Source organism: Amblyomma mixtum, chromosome 1 (assembly GCF_055824585.1).
Source record: "Amblyomma mixtum isolate Tamu chromosome 1, ASM5582458v1, whole genome shotgun sequence".
NCBI classification, from domain to species: domain Eukaryota; kingdom Metazoa; phylum Arthropoda; class Arachnida; order Ixodida; family Ixodidae; genus Amblyomma; species Amblyomma mixtum.
In genome coordinates this window covers 322,601,071-322,622,674 of record NC_143012.1, presented here as the reverse complement: position 1 = coordinate 322,622,674, position 21,604 = coordinate 322,601,071, and the positions used below count along the sequence as shown (strand labels likewise).

The following is a 21,604-nucleotide window of genomic DNA, read 5'->3' as shown; positions in this document are numbered from 1 at the left end:
GAGCAAGATGTGACCTAGCCAGACCAACCCGACTCGTCGCTTTGATGCTAACCCAGCTTCGTTATGTCTCTTTTTGTGTGCGTTCTTGTAGCGTCTTGCTTAATAATTAACCAATTTGACAGATACGGTTACTTCATGAGTCATGGCATAAGTTTCCTATTCTGACTTAAAAAAATAAAAACTTTATTAAATTATGTAATGGTTATCAAACTTGTGGGAACGAGAGCGAGACGTTATTTGCGCCGGTTTTAGCGCTGTTGCAAGTTATTTGCATGTCGTCCTTGACGCTGCTATTTACGAAGAGTAGAGCTCACACAGGCTTACAGCGCTTGTTTTGATGCAGTGCCTCAATAGCCTAGACGTCCTTGGCTCGCTTTGGCAAACGCCGTTGTTGTTGCTGGTAGAACGTAGCAAAGAACCGGCTGGCGGAGAGCGCTGGAAAATATTCCTCGCTTCGTTGGCACTAAGAAAGTGGTCTTATGGGCTCCGCTGCTGTGTTACGAAGTAAAAAGAAAGAGGAAAAAAAACAAAAACTGGACGACGTTTATCCTACCCTTACGAGTTACCCTTACTAGCTACCCTAACGAATAACGATCACACTGAGCATGTTCATTTAAGTAAGCTGCAAACCAGTGTTGCATCAAGGCAGTGGTAAAACACTTCATTTCACACATAAATCGATAGCTGGAAATGTGTTCCGCCTGCCACAAGAAGCGAAGCACATTATCGTCATGAAGGGCAAGGAGGCAGATATTCCAGGAGAAAGGAAGAGCGCGAAAAAGCATTTTCCCGTATTTTGCGACCCTGGTCCTGATAGCTGTCTAAACTCGGAGAGTGAGAGCCCGTATCATGGGCGATTTGCACAGGTGATTCGGAAAGGCTAAGATTCGATCCCACACCCTTGGGCGATGCAGACCAAAGCTATAGAGACTAAACAATCGCGCCAGGTGACAAGAGCTTTGCGCAGGTTTTTGTAGATCTTGTCTTTCAGTAGTCTTAGTTCTATTATATGAACTATGTAACCAAGGCAGAAATTGAGTATTCATATATAGCTATTTTTTATGTATGGTACACCTGTTTAAGCAGAACACTTGAAACGAAGTGCGAGTATCATTGATGGTATTTTGTTTTACGCAAGCGTGATATTCAAAAAGTACTAAAAAATAAAGCCCAAAACTGATTTTTGCCGCACCCCCTTTCTTTTTATTACCGGCCTCCTAATTTAGACGCTGTTTTCTGGCGTTATGACAGTTGTAATTGAACAAGTGAACAATAATTCAGCAAGAAATCTATCAGGCGGAGGGTCAACTGTGTTTAATAAATTTTGCTGTGTTTTATTTTCACGAATTTTCTCCTGGTGTGGACGGAAAGATGGAGAAAAATTTGCGGTCAAGGCGAGGTGAAAGTGTTGCCGTTGAATGCATTCCAGCATTAAAGAAATTCTCCGCCAACACGGCCTCACTTTTCGATTTAAGAGAGTTAGCTACGGGAGCTTTAAGTGTTTACATCGATGTGCTAACTATACGTGGAGAAAACCAAATTCAAACATGCGCGGATGTTTCTTTTCCGGAAACATCCCCTCAAAGACACAAACAGTGCCATATACCTCATGGATATTGCACGACTACTGCGATTTACTCTCTCATTCACTATATCTGGTATAGTTCCTCGTTATATCAGTTAATAAATTTTATAAACGACTGCATCACGACACCATTTGACGACATTCGGAACCCCATATGTGTGCTAACATGGTGTGTTTCTGTACTGCGTTGCTCTGCTAGGTTAAGGTGGTAAGCGACCGAGTGGTAAGCCACCCGGCGGGCAGGCGGGCAGGCGGGCAGGCGGGCAGGCGGGCAGGCGGGCAGGCGGGCAGGCGGGCAGGTGGACAGGCAGGCGCACAAATGCGAGAAATGGCTACTAGTAATGCTAGTGCACTAATACCGGCAACGTTCCAAGTACACTTGAGCGACTAGAGTATGTTTTGCAACGAACATTCTTCTCTTTAGTTTTTATATCACGTCAGGCTGCATTAAGCCTCGACCTTTGGAGAGCGCCATCAGATAGGCTCAATAACCTTTCCAAGCACGTATCGAGTACGACTCGTTATTTCCTGGCTTGCTCGCCGCAACAAGTGCCCAACACATTAGATGTCCGTCGCCTGGTTACTCGCTAGGGTTTCAAAACTATTCAGACCTAGTATAGCTATTTCCTGAATGGGGACTGTATTCATAATACAAGCGACGAATGTTTCTTGTGTTGCGAGCCTTGTATGGCGAAATAGGAAGCCGCCGATGGGCAGAACGTTCTAACTTTACGCCTTCCGAACGCGTTTTCCATGATAATTTCTTGTGCAACCATACACTTGACCGGTCGATCAAGCAATAGGGAGGGCGGTTGAGGCGAAGTTGCAGATTATTGCGATTGTGTTCCCACTGTTAATGGCGAAAGAAACAGGTCTGCTAAGGCGATCTTTCCGGCAGCTAGCCAGCGCGAAATGATAAGGTGCCCAATATTATGCAACTAGTACGTCGATGTTTCGAATCACTTCCTTGATTCTAAGGTTCGCAGTTTTATGCTAAAGCTGACTTCAGGAGAAGGCTTAGAAAAACATGGAGAAATATTGGGCAAATGCCGTATATTTTGATATAATTACAAGGCAGTTTAGTCACACAGTGAATAAGAAAGGAGTAACTTTAGCCCGTGGGCGAAATTAATACTGTTCGTATTTGTATCCAACGATAATATTTTTCTCAGCGCTGACCGCCGCAGAGGCTTCCTTCTGTCCTCGTTTACACAAGTATACCGCACGCTACTGTCGCCGTTGTTTGTGGTCACACTTTTTCGACATTCCAAAATAACGAATTGTTGACGCTGAGTGCACCGCTGATTCACTGACTTCATCTGTTTTATGAGGCAGTGTGGCGTCTTGTGCTGGCGACGGCTCACGTTTTGAAGCAGAGGTCACTCATGGTCTATTGCTTGGTAACTTTCTCAACTATAGCAGTCATCAAGAAGGCAGTTCTATTACCGACTAGGAGGAGTGAGTACGTATTTCTAGTGTTTAATCAGCAAAAGTAATTCGCTATTACAGGTCTGTCGACTCTTCTGTTGCAGTGCGATAACCGTAGGAGTTGATGGCCTGGAAGTAACTGTCTTCAGAAATCAACTCCTCCTTCACTACATCGTAGTCGTAGCTCTCGAGCGTTCCCCCGTGCTCCTCAGGAATCACGTCCTCCGGCACCAACTTGTGTAACTGCTCCAAATTGTAGCCGAACAAGCGAATCTGGAACGTTAGAGGATAACTCATTAAAGCTTAACAGTCCATGTGCCCTTTTACCCTTTTATTGGTTCTCTCAAAAAAGAGGTAAAAAACATAAAAGAAACAGAGAGGATGCCTGGACCAGCAATGCTTTGCCAGGTTTAACGCCAATTCAGGCGCTCGCATAACATGAAACTTTTTTTTAAGCAAGCTGCATCACCATCATACGCGGCAACCGGTCGCCGTCGTGTCCATACGCCACCAGAGTAACTGTTATTCAGGTTGTCTGGGCACTGGGTGCTCTCGAGATGTTGCCCTCTGTCTTACTGTTGTTCATGTGAGCTTGGCTCATGGGCGTTTTGGGTTGGGTGTTTATGTGTGTAGAAGAGGCCGGGGGAGTCTTGGCGTAGCTATCGGTATATCACTATCGATGTCCCTTCAGTTACACAGGGGAAAGCGCACAGGCTAGAAGTGTCTGCTTCACAGCGATAGCTGTTAGCGCGGCGTTTCTCGGTTCAGCGGATTCAGCCTTGTATGCTACCGAAGCTAAAACCTAACTTTGCGTTAGGGATAGTAACCAACTTGTGAGGTTTTAAGAACGGTTACGGTTAATGTTGCCCTGGTGACAACTCGAATTTGAATCAGTTTGAAACCAAGTGACAGAAAGGAGAGGCATAGAACGTACCCTTTTAATCAATTTAGGTTTCATGAACGGCCTGGCAATTGCGAAAAAAATGTCAAAGAGGGCAGGATTGTTGATGACATAGATCCCTTTGATCCGTACGGGAAGCACGTCCTGGAATAAGAGCACGCAGATTGACGCCCATCTTCCAGCTAAATGTTCCTCATAAGAAGACTTGGCTTGGTATCGTGCAAGCAAAAAAACCTAACTGAGTACAGTCAAATGCCCTTAAGTATGCTGAATGACTCCATGCACTCTCCTGTTTTCCTACGAATCAGAGAATCTTCCTGCTGAAATCTAGTGGCCACACTAAACTAGCAGGACTAACCTTTTTTTTTGCTCTTACTACTGCATTTCGGGATGCCAAAGGAAGAACATGCTAATTACGGATTTTGCTTATCTCTTGGGAATTCAAGATATATCTGTCAATCGAAGAAGGATGAAAGAAAAAAAAATAATGGTAGATAATTGGCACAGGCCGAGACGATGCGTGGGTTTCCTTTTCTTGAAGCAATAATTATTTGTTAAAAAAACTGTAATCTTCTTGCTTTCCCTTTTTTAAGCAGGGAGCTAACATATAAATAAGCCACTAAATCAGCAAGGTGATGGTAGCTCGCACAGATGTGCCAAACTCTTCCTCATCCTACAAGGCTCCAAATAATTTCACTCCTGTTGTTGTAGTACACTCAAGTGGAAGTGCATCAATGTTTGTGAAGTACATTTAAATCAGTACTTTTTTGACCATTCCTAATAGATAGATAGAAACAGAGAGAGGGGAAAGGCAAACCATTCCTAAGAGTTCAACTCTACTAGGGCTGCTGAGGAGGCAATATCTTTTGTCTTTGCTACCATTTTGTTGTGGCACTAAAATAACTTGGAAAGGCTGTGGATTTAAAAGCGGCAACAAAAATGAGCAGGCTAACGAAACCAGATTTGTATTCAAAACTTAGGGCTGAAATGTTTCGAGCTGAAAAAGTGCAACATATAAGTTTACTTACCTCTTCCTGAACGCTTGTCGCTATTGCCATTGTCGTATCGAGTTCATCTATCATTGATCGCTCAACGCTTAAAACCGAGTAAAAATTCACAATCTATTTTGGCGAAGTTCTACCTGTGGTTTCGGTTCTTGGGATGCGCGTTTTCAACGCAACTGAGTGATTATGACGGTTTTTTGAGGTGCGCATTCACGTTTACGTGGAAATTACTGTTTATGATAAAACTGATGGCAGTGCTAATTGTTCTTGAGGTACTCGGTAATTATTGTTAACACCTTTATTATTATTATTATTATTATTATTACAAAATAGTTTTTACTGACGGCCAGTTGAAGGTAAAATCTAATATACTGTTCTGATTACTGTTCACGCGAATACAATGTCCTCTCCAGAACAGAGCAGAATACAGGACATAGAAAACAGAAGGAGCACACGGGACGAACGTAGACTTGATACTGAGTTATGGCGCCAGCGCATTCTTACATCTTCAAACAAGCCGTCGCGATTGCTCAGTGGTTGTGGCACTCGGCTGCTCACCTGAGAGACGCTGGCTCGATCCCGGCCGCGGCGGTCGAATATCGATGCAGGGGAAATTCTAGAGGATCGTGTACTATGCTATTCCAGTGCACGTTAAAAAAACCCCAGGTCATCGAATTTTCTGGAGTCGCTTTGGGACGTTAAACTCCCATAGACAACAAAAAAAAAAGGTCTTTAACAACAACGCACTTGTTCCATGTACTTCTCTTTTCTATATCCTGTATTTTTTGCCGATTATAACCTTATAAAAAGCCCTTTCTGTAGTGTTCCCAAGGCTTGTGCGCAAAGTACCCTGAAATAAAATTGGTTTTTTCTCTTGCTCTGGCTCTGTGACTTTCCACTGACCTGTAGAAGGCTGATGAATGTCCTGATGGCCGAAGGTGTATAGTGGACCAGGTGGTAGGGACTGAGGTGCTTTAGGTCTAATACAAACACAATACCCTTCATTTGGAACTCTTCCCGAAGAATCATGTGTTCAGCGTAAAGTATAGCAACTCTGAAGAAGTCGTTCAGGGAGCAGATATCGGGACGCCAGCCTCCTAACAAAAAATACAGATACAGAATAAAATGACAGGCAAATTAACAAATCCTAATTATGACGTAACGAACTGCGAGTATTTGAAAGCTGGAGAAAAAATTACCGACGATTACGTTACTTCCTAATGCGAAATTTGAGCGCAGCAAATAAGCTGTTTCACCTTTTCGATAGATTGAGGCAAAGAAATCGAGCAACACATGTATGCGCTATCACAGAGTTTTTTTTTTTATTTTTCACACGTATTCCTTTAACAAAGATTCCACTAACAGTTCTTGACAGTCATGAAGGAAGCTTTGTGGTCGGAGAAATATACTGATATATGTTCGACTTGGTACAGCAATGCTTGATTCTCAAAGACGAGATCTATACAAGTGCCTCGCGAGGTTGTCACAGCCGTGGGACGCGTTACGAGCGAGAGGAACGGGATGTTCTCCCGCATAAGTGTTAGGAAATTGCTGTTTGTCTTTATGTCAACATTAAAGTCCCCCACTACTAACATCGGTGTGGATCGATGGACGGTTAATGCGAGTTGCAGGAAGTGCACGACGTCTTTCGTGAGTGCGGTAGGGGCGAAGTAGGCAGCTACTACCAGCAAGCCGTTGGGCAACTTTGCGGCGCACAGTTCGCCAACTTCATGTGACGTGCCAAACATTTCGACTGGTATTGCAGAGAGACCTGTGCGCAAGTAGATAGCGACTCCCGCCGCTCTGTTGTGGTCTCTGCGAGCACCACAGCAGATAGGAAATCTATGATTTCGAGAGGCTCTTCGGGATCCATCCAGGTTTCAGCAAAGCAAAGTACAGAGGAATGGCGCAGAATGTGATCGTGGTGTGTCCTTGGCATGTGCGGCAAGGGAGCGTACGTTAAGAATGTGGTTGTGAATGATGAATCAAGTGCTGCCAGCGAATGACGCGTCCATTGGCTGTCTGCGTGTGTTACTGATGTGTGGTTAACATGTTAAGCTTCTCCTGTAAGAGTGGAACGCGACAGCGTCTTGCAACGCTGCCAGGGAGTCCACAGAACGCCATCGCCAATTCGGCTGTACGCCTTGCTGGACGGTAAATTTATTTTTTGAGGAAAGGAAATGTATCTCTCTCGCATATCTGGGTGGACACCTGCACCTTGCCGTAAGGGAAAGGGTGAAGATGGGAGTGAACGAAGACGCCGTATTAGCTAGACGCGCCTTTGTTCATTCCAAACCATTCAGCTGGCATTACGGAGTGGCTAGCGTGCTCGTATCGCACTCCGGAGACCCTGGTTCGATTCCCCAACTCGACCAATTTCGTTCTCGGTTTTATTGATTTATGCGGTCTAACTAGAAAGGTTAATTAGGCTATTTCATATTTATATTATTGTATTTTTATCCATCGTGTTCTGTCATTAACCTGTCAATTGTTGGAACTGTCTAGGATGTTCGACACAACGTATATGAAACGAGCAACGTCTTACTGAGTGATCTGCTCTCGCTTCGGCGAGCGCGGCTTCGGCCGCTTCTTTTTGAGCAGCGTCCGCTCCGGCGGACGCAGTTGTTGCTGCGACGCGCGTCTTTTCTTTCCCTTTTCTCTTTCCTCTGATCTTTTAACTCTCCTCTATTTGCACGTGGCAGCGGTGGTGGCTTGGCTCGAGCCAGTAGCAGGCCCGTGCAATTTCCTCTTCATCCTTCTCTCAGTCACAACAACAACAACAACTTACTGAGTGGGGAAGTGCGGTGGTGGAGGGAACGCGGCTTCGTACTTATCTGTTTTTTTCAGCAGCGTCTCCTTCCGCGGACGCTGTTGTCGCTGCGGCGCGCGTCTTTCTTTTCTTTTCTTCTGACCTCTTCATTCTCCTCTATATTAATTAGGCTAATTGATTAATTAAGCAATTAACTAAACTCAGTCCAACTTAGTTGCAGCATCACTATACGATCCCTTTGATTGGTTGCATGGTTACTAGCCAAAGTACAATTGGCCCCATTTGAAATTCGCGCACTGTGACGTCACGAGCATTTCGACCAATTGAAAAGCGTGACATTGGGGGTGGAGCTGGTTACGAGGCCGACGACGACGCGAAACCCAGGAACGGACGCCAAAGAGCTGCGCTCTAAAACAATTCCTCTGGCTACATACATCACTAAAATACGTCAGCCAAGATTCTAGGTGTTAAAAGGAAGCCTTGCACTAATTTTTAAAGATAGGCTGTTTGAGGTAAAAAGATCGCTTTTTAAGAAAACCAATACCAGTGATGGCGGACATCAGAAAACCGGTGCGGTGAATGAAGTTGAACAGTAATATGATTAACAAAATCACTCATATTTAACTTCAAATATCATTGGAGGTAGTCATTTGGTTACGGAGATTTGTAGCTGCCACATCTGTTATTGGAATTTTGAAAACTGGATTAGCTTCGGCGCCGCCGCTCAGCAAATTTTGTTAAGTTCTAGTGCAGTTCGAAAATCACCCGACGGCTGCGTGACCAGAGGGACGTCCATCAAATCGCGCCACTCCGCGGCACACGTCCCACGTGACCTTCTCGTCCCCGCCTCTGCTGGAACAGTGAGCATCTCGAGCGACACAGAAGAGGTAGTGTGGCATGTGCACCACGGTATTAAGCTTCTAGTAGCCGACATTTCCAGCCTCACACCGCCAATGCTCCGCAGAGTACGGTTTTTCAACACCCTCCGCTTCTAGTAGACTGCAGTGCACTCCTTGTGGAGCAGCCATGGTGCCTGTACTCTGATCAGTACTCTGTACTCTGATCACGATCAGTTTACATTTGCCCTGAAGCTCGAGGCAGCCTTGAGACAGACAGGTCTAGCTGTACTGTGGCATATAATCACGGGCAGACACATTGGCGCACTCAGTTTGGGTTGCAGTTTTTGAATGCGAGTAAGAAAATTGACGCATAAATCTTCTTTTCTACAATGAGAGAGAGTTTCGAGAGTAGAGATAAAGCGTATAGCTGAAAGTTTAAAGTTTCGTTACAAATGTTTTGTACTTCCAAACGTGTAGACTTGGTCCCGAAACGGAACGGACCGTGCACCTTGGAAGCGTATAGGTGCTTGCGCTAATACATCTTTCTTGTTTTCAGAAACTCTTCCTTCAGGCAGGGTTGAAATGTAGCTCCGACAGGGAGTGTAACTACCGGCATCATCTGCGGCAGGGGTGGCGTAGAGAAACATTCAGTGAAATGGGTATGTGTGGGTCCTGAAAACTTTAGATCAAATTGAAGTTCTCCACTTTGTTTTAGTGAGAGTGAAGAATGCGGGTCTTTGAGATTAAGAAGTTCAATTGCACAACTGTTGCAGTCCGCTCACCGGTCTTGTACATTATAACACCTCTCCCTTCGGGATCCGTCTTGCGTGAAACTGCAGCCAGCCGATGCATGCGACAGGCGACGTCGAAAGGAATGCCGTGCAGACCAAGGGCATCGAACATTTCCGGGTTGTCCCTTCGCACTTCGAAGTACTTCTTCACATTCTTGAAAGCACGTTGGACGTCAAACTTGCGCGCTCGCAGGAATTTAACTAGAAAGGCATCATCCACGAGGCACTCGAGCAGCGTCTCTCCTGTTTATGGCATATTTGTGAGAGAAAACGGAAGATATTTTGAGGGGCCCAACTTCATTCTCGATTTAATTTCTACATAGCTAGAACAGGCTTGTCTCGTTTTTAATTTTGTGTTTAGTACTTCACAAACAGAACATTACCCACGCGTACACCGTTGGCGAGCGTAGTATACAGTGCACCTGGAAGTGTAATGTTTTTCTTCGCAGAGGCAAACTTTTGTAATAAAACAAGTTCAGTTATGGCCCAAAGCATAACTGTTTCCAATGGCAATAGTTTAAATAGCATTTATTGACTGTTATTGTAAGCGTTAAAAAGCAAGGAGGGAGCTTTACAGTGCACCCAGAAACCGGCAATAATTTTTGCTTAGAATACCGTACGGATATTCCAAGGACAAAACGACGCAAACGTTTGCGCTGCAAAACTAATGATCTGGCTTATTTGGTACAACCCTCTCGATACACTCAAGCTGTACGCCTAGTGCTGATTTGGCATATAGGTAAAAAGAAGTTGCACCTGTTTGTGTTTTCATAGAGTCCATTGTTTAAAATACTGTGCTGCGCAATCTCGTATAGTTTATTTTATTCTTACAATGTCAAACAGAGACTTTTGTATATGTTGCTCTGTCTAAGAAAAGAAGACATTGAAACCTTTCTGTTCTTTTAGAATAAATGATTGAAGATTCTCATATTGCACTTGTTCAATTTGACGGTGAATAGTCAGCTTGCCTTTGTTGATCTGCACTAATCGCGTTCTGCCTTTTGAGCTGCTTTCTTCTGAACGTGCTGTCATCTAGCTGCTTCGGTCAGCTCGTAGAAGAGAATTGCACAAGCTCTGAAGGCTTGACTGTCATTCTGCAAGTCGCATATTTTACTTGTGTTTTCGTTCACTAAGCTCTACTCTGAGCATAGGAAATTTCCTTGAACATTTATTGAAACAAGCACTGTGTTTCTTAAACCGCGGCTATTACGCAGCTCAACGTATTTTCTGTCGGCTACCTCTCTCAGGTGTTCACTATCGGTACCATATGCCAAGGCGAGATGTAATCCTTGTAACGTGCGCGTGTAGGCAGCTTGCGCAGTGTCTGACGCGTTGAAGACGATTTCCTGAGAATAGCCCTAGAGCATAATAATTTCATGCGCAAATTAAACGGACTTAAATTTCTCACAAATAAATCTGCTAATACAAACGCATGCCATCTTACGGAGACGTGGATTTATGCTTAGAGACTTCAGGCTGTTGGAGGTAATATGTAATATAAAGATATATGAGCTCTGGCAATTTGCTATCCGTGTTAGTGGCGGCACTCAAAACATTGAAAGGAGGTTTACTTAATCAGCCCAAGAAATACTTAATTCGGTATTCCATTAATTAAAAACATGTTGTCGTCCTGGTATATTTAGTATATAATTTCCCAGAGGGCCACCAAAAAATGGAAGGGAAAAAACGGGAAGAGCTCACTTTCCTGATGGCGGCGAATAACACTGGAGTGTTTTATCACCAAGACTTACCCATAATCAGTTCCCGTAATCGGTTCACAGCTTCCTCCTTTGCGGCAGCCGTCACTCCCAGGTCTTGAATGTCAAGCCCTTTTATATGCTTTATAGATTCAATGCTTTCGACCATGGTTTTTGTGCTGTCACTGTTGCTCATAGTACACGCCGCTTCTATAGGAAAGTTAAGGCGATTGCTGTTAGTACAGGCTTTGCATAAAATAATCGCTGCTAAAACAAAAACAGTCAACAGAGCATGAAATGCTCCCAATAATCATCACATTCGCATGCTACCTTTGGGTATTTATTCATCGGCCCAAAGCGTCTACAGTGACAATTTGCGTCGAAAAGTATATGTTCACTCATGTAATTGCTGTACTTGAGCGAGAGTACGCGTGAGCACGAGTTTTTGACAGTAATGTATGAAGGCTATGATGAGAGTAATGAACATAATCACTTTCAAACAACACAGTCTTGCATAAATTTTTGCTTGTTCTGGGGATGTCCGTTGAGGCTGTATTTAATGACCAAACACAACGTCCTTCCATAGTGACCACGAAATTATAGCAATTCGTACTTCTCATTTGACAAGAAAGACCCTATTAACAGGATACCTCCAGTATAAGGCCTTGAATAATTGCAACGACGTATTGTATAATAAATGTCATAACAGGACTAACAGCACTCATTTTTAGCTTTTTCATTTATTTATCTTTGGTTGTTTGAAATATTATTTCAGTTTGGTCGCGGTATTACTTGTATTATTATTTATTACTTTTTCTTTGTTTTTAATGGGAGAGAGGCCTGGACGTGAGCATTATATTCTAACGTGTTACTTTCTACGCTCACAAATGAACCCAGCTGAAAACAAATCTTTTTTTTCATAACACTTAATTATCAGCGGAAATGATAAAGAGATATACTGCGAGCTATCACCATACCACCACGACACTGAATATGTACCTCTCCCCATCCCTGTGTATAACTCGAAGCGTGCGCACTTCCTATTGGAAACTGGATCATTGTAACTCTACCAGGTAACTCTCTTGCTTTCTCACTCTCACTGCGCTGGCAGACTGAGGAGGATACCTCTCTCTTAGGATTACAGAACGGGGGGGGGGGGGGGGGGGGGGGGGGAGAGGAAGCTCTTCCGTCTTTTTTTATTTGCTTATATATCCACTGTGCAATCCCAGGCTCTGTTCATTATACTACTTAGGGTACTAAATAATTTATCTTGCCTTTGTTTCTCGCCTGAGGCGAGAAAGTAGAAATAAACAAAAACTTAACGAAAAGAGCTGATAATTCAAGGCACTACTACACGAGTTTCAAGCCTCGTAGTTAACAGGTGATATAGACGAATAGCGCCTGATGAGTTGAGGCTTAACGATTTGCCAGTTTATTTCGCGGAGTACAGCAGTACAGCATTACATTCATTGTGCCATCTTCGTCTTCCTAACGAGCACTCGAGGAATCAGCGAGTAGATAGACACCAGGCACTGATCAAGAGCATCCTTACGCACAAAAGCTTATGTGATTTCTCAATACTATGTTTTGAAATAAGTTCATTTAGTTAAACACTTAGTTGAGACAAACTTGCCGGGGACAGTATGGTTTCCGAAGTTGTTTAGCTTAATCTTCATTTTTCTGATCTGCAAAATGCATAACACCATCTTCACACCCCTTCGACTGACTGCAGTTCTCACGCACAACCTCCGAAACCCAGGTCTTCATCCAAGTTCACTTACACTCATGCCCCCATCATCACTGTTCTGATTCAGCAAGGCGGCGTACACTAAAAAAGCGAAGACACTTTGGTCAACAATTAGTCGTACCTTGCACCAGCCACGCGTCCACCGTATCTCAAAAAACATCATAATCTCACCTTACCTAATTCTCCGCCGACCACCGATACGTTTCCGTTCTTCCCACCCTGTCGACCTAGTAGATCATAGATTATCAGCCGTCATTGATAAATGTTCCGTAGAGGAATATACCCTCCTCTTGCTCTGAGCTCGGGTGTAATTAGCATCATCATCAGTTTATTCATCAATAGAAAAATGCACTAACTCCAGTGTTTTCTCTCATCTACCTCAGTGCTCCCGATACACGTCTTAGTTTCAGCGCTATCATGATTTCTACTGCTTCCTGCGCCGTACTTAACCTGATTTCATGCCTCTTCGTTGCCTCCCGTGTTTAGGCCCCTGTAGGCATAGACGAACTAAATATATATAGGTCATGTATGTTCTTTTCACGCAGGTCAATAAAATGCTGATCACCGATGCGCTATTCGCCTAAAAAAGTTTTTGACAGCAAAAATAAATACGTGTACTAAAGGGTTCACGTTACAGCAGAGTACGGCAACATACCACTGATAGGTGTCTCCTCTGCGGGGCGTCCTTTGAGATCGACGGTACACTTCCAAAGAGCCAGCTCCTGAGCACGTTTTTTTTGGCCCACACCCAAGAGTATTGAGGAAGTTAAGAACGGCGCAAAAAAAAACCAGAGGTGCACAGAGAACGCCATTCACGTTAAATGATCAGAGCTCTTCCTTAAGTGACATTGAAGACACAAGTGTTAAGAAACGTGAATGTCATTCACATTTTACGTCCAACGTACATCCGACCTTAGGCTAGCGAAATGAAAGAAAAAGAACGCTGCCCCGCGTAGGGGCCCTTATAGCGGCGTCCTGCAATCCGGTTCCGCCACAAAGAGAAAGAACTTAGGTTTAATAGGTCGGCACCAGTCTGGCTGTCTCCCAGTCACATCAGGTGTGCCACAGGGAAGCGTACTGGGTCCACTACTCTTTCTAATATACATTAACGACACCATCCGTGAAGTTTGCCCTGGCGTACATATTCGATTATATGCTGATGACTGTGTCTTATTTCGCGATGTTAGCATTGAAAACGATCAGAGTGACCTACAAAATACGCTTACTAATATTGTACAGTGGTGCAAGCGCTGGGACATGACACTGAACGCAGATAAAAGCGTTTCTCTTCGCATAACTAACAAGATAAACGCTCTACAATATGCATATAAATTAGAATCATCACCATTGCAACAAGTAGCGTCCGTAAAGTACTTGGGTGTAACACTTACTAATAACCTTTCTTGGAACTCTCACATAGATAACATCTGTTCACTCGCATTCCGTAAGCTCTGTTATATAAGGCATAAACTTCGAAACGCCCCCGCTAACGTTAAGCTCTTAGGTTACAATACTCTAATTAGACCCAAGCTTGAATATGCTTGCATAATTTGGGACCCGTACACTAAGTCTAACATAAGAAAGCTCGAGAACATTCAAAGGAAAGCAATTAGATTCATATATTCAAAATATCTACCCACTGACTCCCCCTCAGACTTGATGCATGCTAACGGTATTGAAGAACTACAGGTAAGAAGACGAAATTTTCGTTTAGATTTTCTTTCATTACTTCTTAACAATAAACTCAGACTTGACCCTTCTGCTTATCTTTCCTCAATGCCAACACGGAATACACGACACTATCACAAAGCTCTTTTAAAACCATATTTTGCCCGGACTAACTCGTTCAAGTTTTCCTTTTTCCCACGCACCATATCCGACTGGAACTCACTAACCGATCCTAATCAACCCTGAAAATCAGACGCGTTCCTCAGCCATCTTTGATATTGCGTATTATGTATTTTTTCTGCTTTGTGTTGCATTGCTGTATTGTTTGTTTTACTACATTATCTTTGCTGTATTGTTGTATTTTTTGTTGCTATAATTTTGCTTTTTGTGCACCTGCCCTTCCTGCTTGGACCTAGCCATGGTCTGCAGTATGTACATAAATAAATAAATAAAAATAAACTTGGCACATCGGTTGATTTTTTTAAGCGCTGTTCTTTCTCTCGGGCACAGAAAACTAATGAGAAATTCAATTTCAATTTTCAATTTATTCCTCATGTACACATGGTGAGGGCCGAGGGAAAAAAGCCAGAAATTGTGGCTTGACGTGCCCCTCGGCCCCTACATTGCAGGGCAGCAGGTAACATATAAATGTTTACACAAGTAGCATCTCAAAACGCAAACAATAGTTATCAAAAATGGTTTTGCGTATTATTAGAAAACTGACAAGGAATGAAGTGTACAACAAAAAATGCTAACAAAAAGGAAACAGAAAAATACACGTGAATGAATCTGGTGAATGATCCGTGAGCTCCAAACCTAGTGGGTATCACTCGGGGAAATATTCAGCCAATAAGTGATTGAATATCGGAGGTTGAGGTTTATTTATTAATTCTGGCCCTGAAGCGCTCATTGGGGTGAACTGTACTAAAAACTAAAAAAAAAGATGCCAAAATTGGAAAATTGGCAAAAATACATCACAACGCATCGTATTCTGAGAACAAACGAGTACTAAGAAAGAGTAAAAAACCGAGAAAGGCTTGTTGAAATAAGATTGTCATACAGCCGCTGTACTGTACTGAAACTCAAACATCCTTATCCGAAAAAAATTTCATATTCTGAATTTGTATGTAGTGTATAATGCCGCCCGGCCCCCATCCTTCCTTACTCTTGCGCCTGCCTCTTTTTCCCTCTCCCTCTCCTCTCTATGACCTTTCTCTCACGCTAGCCGCAGCTCAGGTGCTTCAGCTTTCGATGGTAAAATAAGATTATCAAACAGCCGCTAGCAACATCTTTTCCTTCCACTGTTATTTTTATTAATAAATTGCGACTAACAACTTATCCGAAAAGAGTCAAGCACCAACGGGAACACATAATTCCACTTGTGCATGCCAAATGCGTTGAGAAATTCGACAGCAAAACAAGACGCATAGTGGTGACAAATGTTATTTCTACAAAAAACATGCCAAAGCAATTTCAAGCGAAGATGGGGGTCTGAAACAACCTCCTACGGCAATTTATTCCAGTCATGGACTGTTTTGGGATAGAATGAGTTTTTGCATATATTTATACGGCACATATATTCTTCAACTTCCTTAGTATGGTTTAAATGGGAGGATACATAGCTGGGATCTTTAATGTACGCGCATTTTGTCAAACCTATAAGGATATTGTGGAACAGCTTTAGCCGTAGATACTTGCGCCTCCCTTGTAAGATATGCCACTCGAGATTTCTACACATCTGAGAGGAGCTTTCGGTAAGATAAAAGTTTGTGGAAACAAAACGTGTCGTACGTTTCTTAATTTGTTCAAGTTCGCTAATAACTGTTTTTGTTTCAGGATGCCGACTCGCGCAACCATATTCGAAGATAGGACGTACATTTATCAGCAACAGAGTTTCAACTTAGAAGGCGCCTGCCTGAAATCGCGCTTTAAAACATTTAATAGACGGCTTGCTTTAGCAGCGGTATGGTTAACGTGGTCGCTCCAGGAAAGATTGCTAGAGTAGATTGCACTTAAGTGGTTGTAATTTTAAACAAATCGCATGTTTTTGTTACCTAGAAAGTATTGGGCAGCGATAGGTTGCTGTAATTGAAGAAAAATGAATTTTGAAACGTTTAGCGTCATATTCCCTCCACTGCATCACGCTAAGATAGAGATCAGGTCACATTTGCATTTGATAGGGGCAGTTTACACAAGTGACGCCATGGTAGATGCAACAGTCGTCAATATACAGTCTCACACTACTAGAAACCTGCCCAGCTATGCCATTGATGAATATTTAAAAAAGAAGAAACCCCGAAAGTGAACCTTGGGGGACGCCAGACAAAACTGTAATGTCCGACGAATGCACCCCATCGATAATGGGCGTCGTTATCCCGTTCAGCAGGTAGTCTCTTCCTTCCTGCCTGAACCGCATGATGACGTTCTGACGACGCGCGTATGCGGCGTGGCGCAACGCATTGGAAGGATGACACATGCGGAGTGAGTTCAATTTTTTTTACTCCACTATAGATCGTGTATCGCTCCTTGTAAAACGTTGCGTATAAACTTAGGGTTAACCGTCATACTCCTTCGTTTCGAAAGACATTCTTTTTGCCTCTGGCAAATCCCTCTCCGACGGCTGCACCTCTGGCGCAGAAGCTTCGCTACCTGGCACATCTTGGAGTCACCCGAGCCAGGTGGACGTGTATGAAATGAAAAGAAGCAGCGAACCATTACTGGTGGGTCATTCGATTTTCATTAAGTCAGTTCCTGGGTCCTGGACTGCTGCTGCTCTTGCTTCTGTTGCGCTTTTAGACGCAATGTGTGTTGATTCACAATCATTTATTTTTTTTAAATACGCTTTTTGAGTGGATAATCTGATACAATTTTTTTTGTAAACTATTTTATGCGCAAAAATTTTGCTGTTCTAATTACAACGGGTGATTTTCGAGTGCTAAGCGCTAATCAGATGGATTCCAACCCCGAGCAAAGTTGTCCGTTGCCTGTTCGCTTTGTCTTTGTTGCTGTTGTTAGCCTTACAAAAGAAAGCACATATCCACAATGGGGGATCGGCCAAGAATGGGAAAGCATAGGTAGCTACACATCTATTATGACCATTGTCTGTTCGCGTAGCGTAAGTGCCCCGCTCCGCGGCACTGCCTGCTCATCGTTGGCTGCGTTCTGTTTGCGCCCTGTGCTGCAGAAATATGCTACATTATGCTCATGGTGGGCTGGTGCAAGCTCCTCTTTTCTGGGGCATGACTCTCTTCCAGCTCTCTTACTTTTCGCGGTAGAAAGAAGCCTGATCAAGCGTGGTTACACTACCGCGGCAAGTACTGGCACATTCTTATCTTGGTGTCAATAATTCAGTCTGCGTGTGAATGCTGTTGATTGGTCCCCATCTGCTGTGCGCCCTTGAAGTATGACTTGTGCGTGATGTGAAATAAAATCTACTTGTGAATGCACGAAGCGGTCGCCTTGTGGTTGCTTGCTGTTGAAGGTTGCTTTCAGCCACCATGCTTGCACCTCGTCCTGCCTGCCTCACTAGCCTCCAGACAAGGAAGGTTGGGCTGTGAGTAGAATAAGTAGGTGAGAAGATTTCTAAAAAGAAGCATAGGAGCGAAATATAAGGAGTATTTATTTATTTATTATTTATTTATTACAATACCTTCAGGGCCCCAGTGGGGCGTTACAGAAGGGAGTGGATAAAAAAAGTAAAGAAATGCAGCAAAATGAAAACAAAAAGTAAATGCAAAATGTCATGTAATACAGCAAAGAAAAAAAAACGTAAGCTTGACCAAAATACATATCAGATTAGGTAACAAAACAGCCTAGTCAAACACATAGTTTTCCGCGGCATTTTTAAATAAACAGGTGTCAGAAATATCGGCAACCAAGGTGGGCAGGTGGTTCCAATCGCTCGCCGTCTTGTGTATAAATGAGTTAAAGTATGCATTGCTTCGGCAGTATGGAATGCGTACCTTGTGGCGATGATCCGTGCGAGGTGATATGAATGATGGTTCAGATAGAAGATCCTGTTTTAGCTGATGATTGTGGTAGTAAATCTTGTGAAAAGTTAGCATTCGCGCGAGTTTTCTACGAAGGGACAGGCTAGGAAGGTTCAAAGTATTTTTCATGGCAGTTACACTAGCAGTGCAGGAAAAGTTAGACAAAATAAATCGGGCTTTACGATTCTGTACTGACTCTAACTGATTAGTAAGAGTTTCATGTCCCGGGTCCCACACAGAGCACGCGTATTCTAATTTCGATCTAACTAAGGTTTTATAGAGTAGTAGCTTTTAAGAAGATGGAGCCATGGAAAAATTACGACGCAAGTAGCCAAGCATGCGGTTAGCATTTTTAACAATATAATCAACATGTGCCTGCCATGAAAGGTTAGAAGTTATATGAACCCCTAAATAGTATATGTGTGAATGAAATAGAAGGGGTAAATGGGAATGCAGCAAAATTATTTAAAGTGTTGAACAGCCGTCAAACACATTGCTCCTCACACCGAAGATAACGTAAAAATACTTCGCACTTTGGGTAGTGCAGCAATAGATATGAACATATATAGACACATGGGCCCATCGTAACAGACAGAAACCTGGGCGGACAAAGTGGCAGCATGGAAGGCGCAAGCTGAGCAATAGCATGATGACGAGCGTCATTTAACACTAGCGTCTCTCTGAACAATCATTTACGAGAAAGGCATACTTACAGTATTCATATTTTTGACCACCGCACATTCCCTGCTTGGTATAAGCTCATTGTGCTTTCGCCGTGGAGGAAGCCCCGAACGATTTAGAATAGCTTGATTGGTCAGTCCACTTGAATAAAACGATATATCGATAGATAGGCACTGCTTTTCTCGCTTCCGCTTTATTTCTGGCCGCCAGAAACTGTCTCGCGGAGGCTAACTATGCGTGGCGTAGCCTTGAACGCAAACGTTTGTAGTTTGCGATTTCGTACTGACTGGAGACGGCCAGAGCAGAAAGTTGCACCTTCGCGATCGCGCTGCAATGGAAGTATTTAAAAAGCATCATCATCATCATCATCCTCATATTATACATGACGTGAGCTATACCACGAATTTGGAAGGCAAAGCTGAACTATTTAATCGCCATTTTCAGTCACTCTTTTCCCTCTCGGCTTGCCCTGCTAACGGATTACAAAGAGTAAATGAATTCACGGTAAAGGGCGGCATAACGTGTTCAGAACATGGAATGTTTCTATTGCAGAAACTCGACGTGACCTCGGCACCTGGTCCAGATCATATGCCCAATTGGATTCTAAAGAATTGCACTGCTTCTGTAACGCCTTTTTTTTAGTAACGCTCTTCCAGCAATCAAATGATGTCGGTGCTTTGCCTGATGAATGGAAAAGCGCCAACGTAGTCCCTGTATAAAAGGGGCAACAAATAGGTACCATAAACTACAGACCAGTCCCTCCTACAAGTCTAATATGTAAATAGTTAGAGCACATTATTTGCAGCAGTTCAATCACCCCACCTTAAAAAAATTAAAAGGCCTTGTTTCTGTCGCAAACAATTTACTGCTGCTGAAGTTTATGCCCAAAGCTTCACGAGACCTGTTGAAAGGGCTTGATTGATTGTTTGAAAACATTTATTGGAAGTTATGGGAAGTATTTAGAATCCACTGTCATTTGAGGTCGACTTCTTCGATTAGCTTAAACTCTCATTTGAGGTAAGAATTGGCCAGCAGGACTCTCACTGCTCTCGAGAAGTGCGTGTGCGTTTTCTTACATCCGGCTTGCCCCCACACGGGAAATGGGGTGAAGAATATCTTGTCCGGAGACAGCAACGTGTCATTATCGATGGGGTGCATTCATCGGACATTACATTTTTATTTGGCGTCTCCAAAGGTTGTTAATAAGTAATTTCTTGTTTAATGGGCTCTTTTTCTTGCTGCTCTTGTGCTGTGTCTCCTCGTTCGCTTTGGTACTCGTTTTTTGCGCTGCTAAGTATGAATCCCAAGGTTGTCTTTGCGCTTTCTTCTTTTTTTTTTTAAATATTTATCAATGACATAGCTCGCCAAGTTTCTAGTCGAGTGAGACTGTATGCTGACGACCGCTGCATCTAGCGTGACGTCACTTGTATGAACAACTCCTATCAAATGCAACGTGACCTCATCTAGCGTGACGCAATGGACATAATATAAGAGTAAAGTTTTCAAAAAGCAATGTTCTTCAATTACAGCAACCTATAGCTGCCCAATATTTTCTAGTTAACAAAAACATGCGATTTGTTAAAAATTACAGCCACTTACGTGTAATCTTCACTATCAACCTTTCGTGGAACGACCACGTTGAACCACACCGCTGCTAAAGCAAGGCGTGCATTAACGTTTTCAACGTGTAATTTCAGGCAGGCGCCCGCTAAATTGAAAGACACACTTTTTTTGACAAATGTGTGTCCCATCTTACAAAATGGTTGTGCGAGTAGGCATCCTAAAACAAGAACCTTTATTAGCGAACTTGAACAAATTAATAAACGTGCGAAACGTTTTGTTTCTGTAAACTATTGTCTTAACAAAAGCTCCTCTCAGATTTGTAGAAAGCTCGGGTGGCATCACGTACAAGAGAGACGCAAGTATCTACGGCTGTAGATGTTCATCAATATCTTTATAGGTTTGACAAATTGTGCGTACATTAAAGACCAAGCTATGTATCCTCCCGTTTGGACGATACTAAGTTAAAGAATATATGTGCCGTATAAACGTCTTTAATAACTCATTCTATCCAAAAAGAGTCCATGATTGCAATAATATGCCGGAGGAAGTTGTTTCAGACCCCTATTTTCGTTTTAAAATGATTTGGAGTGTCTTTTGTTGAAATAACATTTGTCACGACTACGCGTCCTGTTTTGCTGTTAAATTCATCAACGCAGTTTGCATTAACGAGCGAAATTATGTGATCAAGTTAGTGCTTGACCCTTTCCGGATAAGTTGACAGCGGCTATTTATTAACAAAAATAACAATGGAAGGAAAAGATGTTGTTAGCCGTGGCATCTGCCATCGAAACCTAAAGCATCTGAGCTGCGACTAGCGTGAGAGAAAGGTCACAGAGAGGGGACAAGGAGAGGGAAAGGAAGGCAGGAGCGAGAGTAAGAGAGGGCATGGAAATCTTTTCGGGTAAGAATGTTTCAGTTTCAGTACAGTGTGAAATGGCTGC

The 21,604-nt window shown here is 43.1% G+C and overlaps 1 protein-coding gene across 1 annotated transcript; it reads right to left on the bottom strand.

The window, feature by feature from the left end:
• Window positions 1–3,088: 3,088 nt before the first annotated feature.
• On the bottom strand, window positions 3,089–17,948 carry LOC149372720 (alpha-tocopherol transfer protein-like). The gene is made up of 6 exons (XM_089587043.1): window positions 17,866–17,948; window positions 11,070–11,225; window positions 9,310–9,561; window positions 5,822–6,015; window positions 3,948–4,058; window positions 3,089–3,286 (listed from the first exon to the last, which is right to left on the bottom strand). The coding sequence occupies exons 1-6, from the start codon at window positions 17,927–17,929 to the stop codon at window positions 3,089–3,091; spliced, it is 975 nt and encodes a 324-aa protein (XP_089443169.1). The 5' UTR covers window positions 17,930–17,948.
• Between the last annotated feature and the right edge of the window lie 3,656 nt (window positions 17,949–21,604).

Coding starts and splice junctions, on each gene's coding strand:
- LOC149372720 (XM_089587043.1), bottom strand. CDS start 17,929: ATGGTGGCTGAAAGCAACCTTCAACAGCAAGCAACCACAAGGCGACCG. Junction 11,226..17,865: donor ACCGCTTCGTGCATTCACAA/GTAGATTTTATT, acceptor ACTTTCCTATAG/AAGCGGCGTGTACTATGAGC. Junction 6,016..9,309: donor TGTTATAATGTACAAGACCG/GTGAGCGGACTG, acceptor ATTTTTTGTTAG/GAGGCTGGCGTCCCGATATC.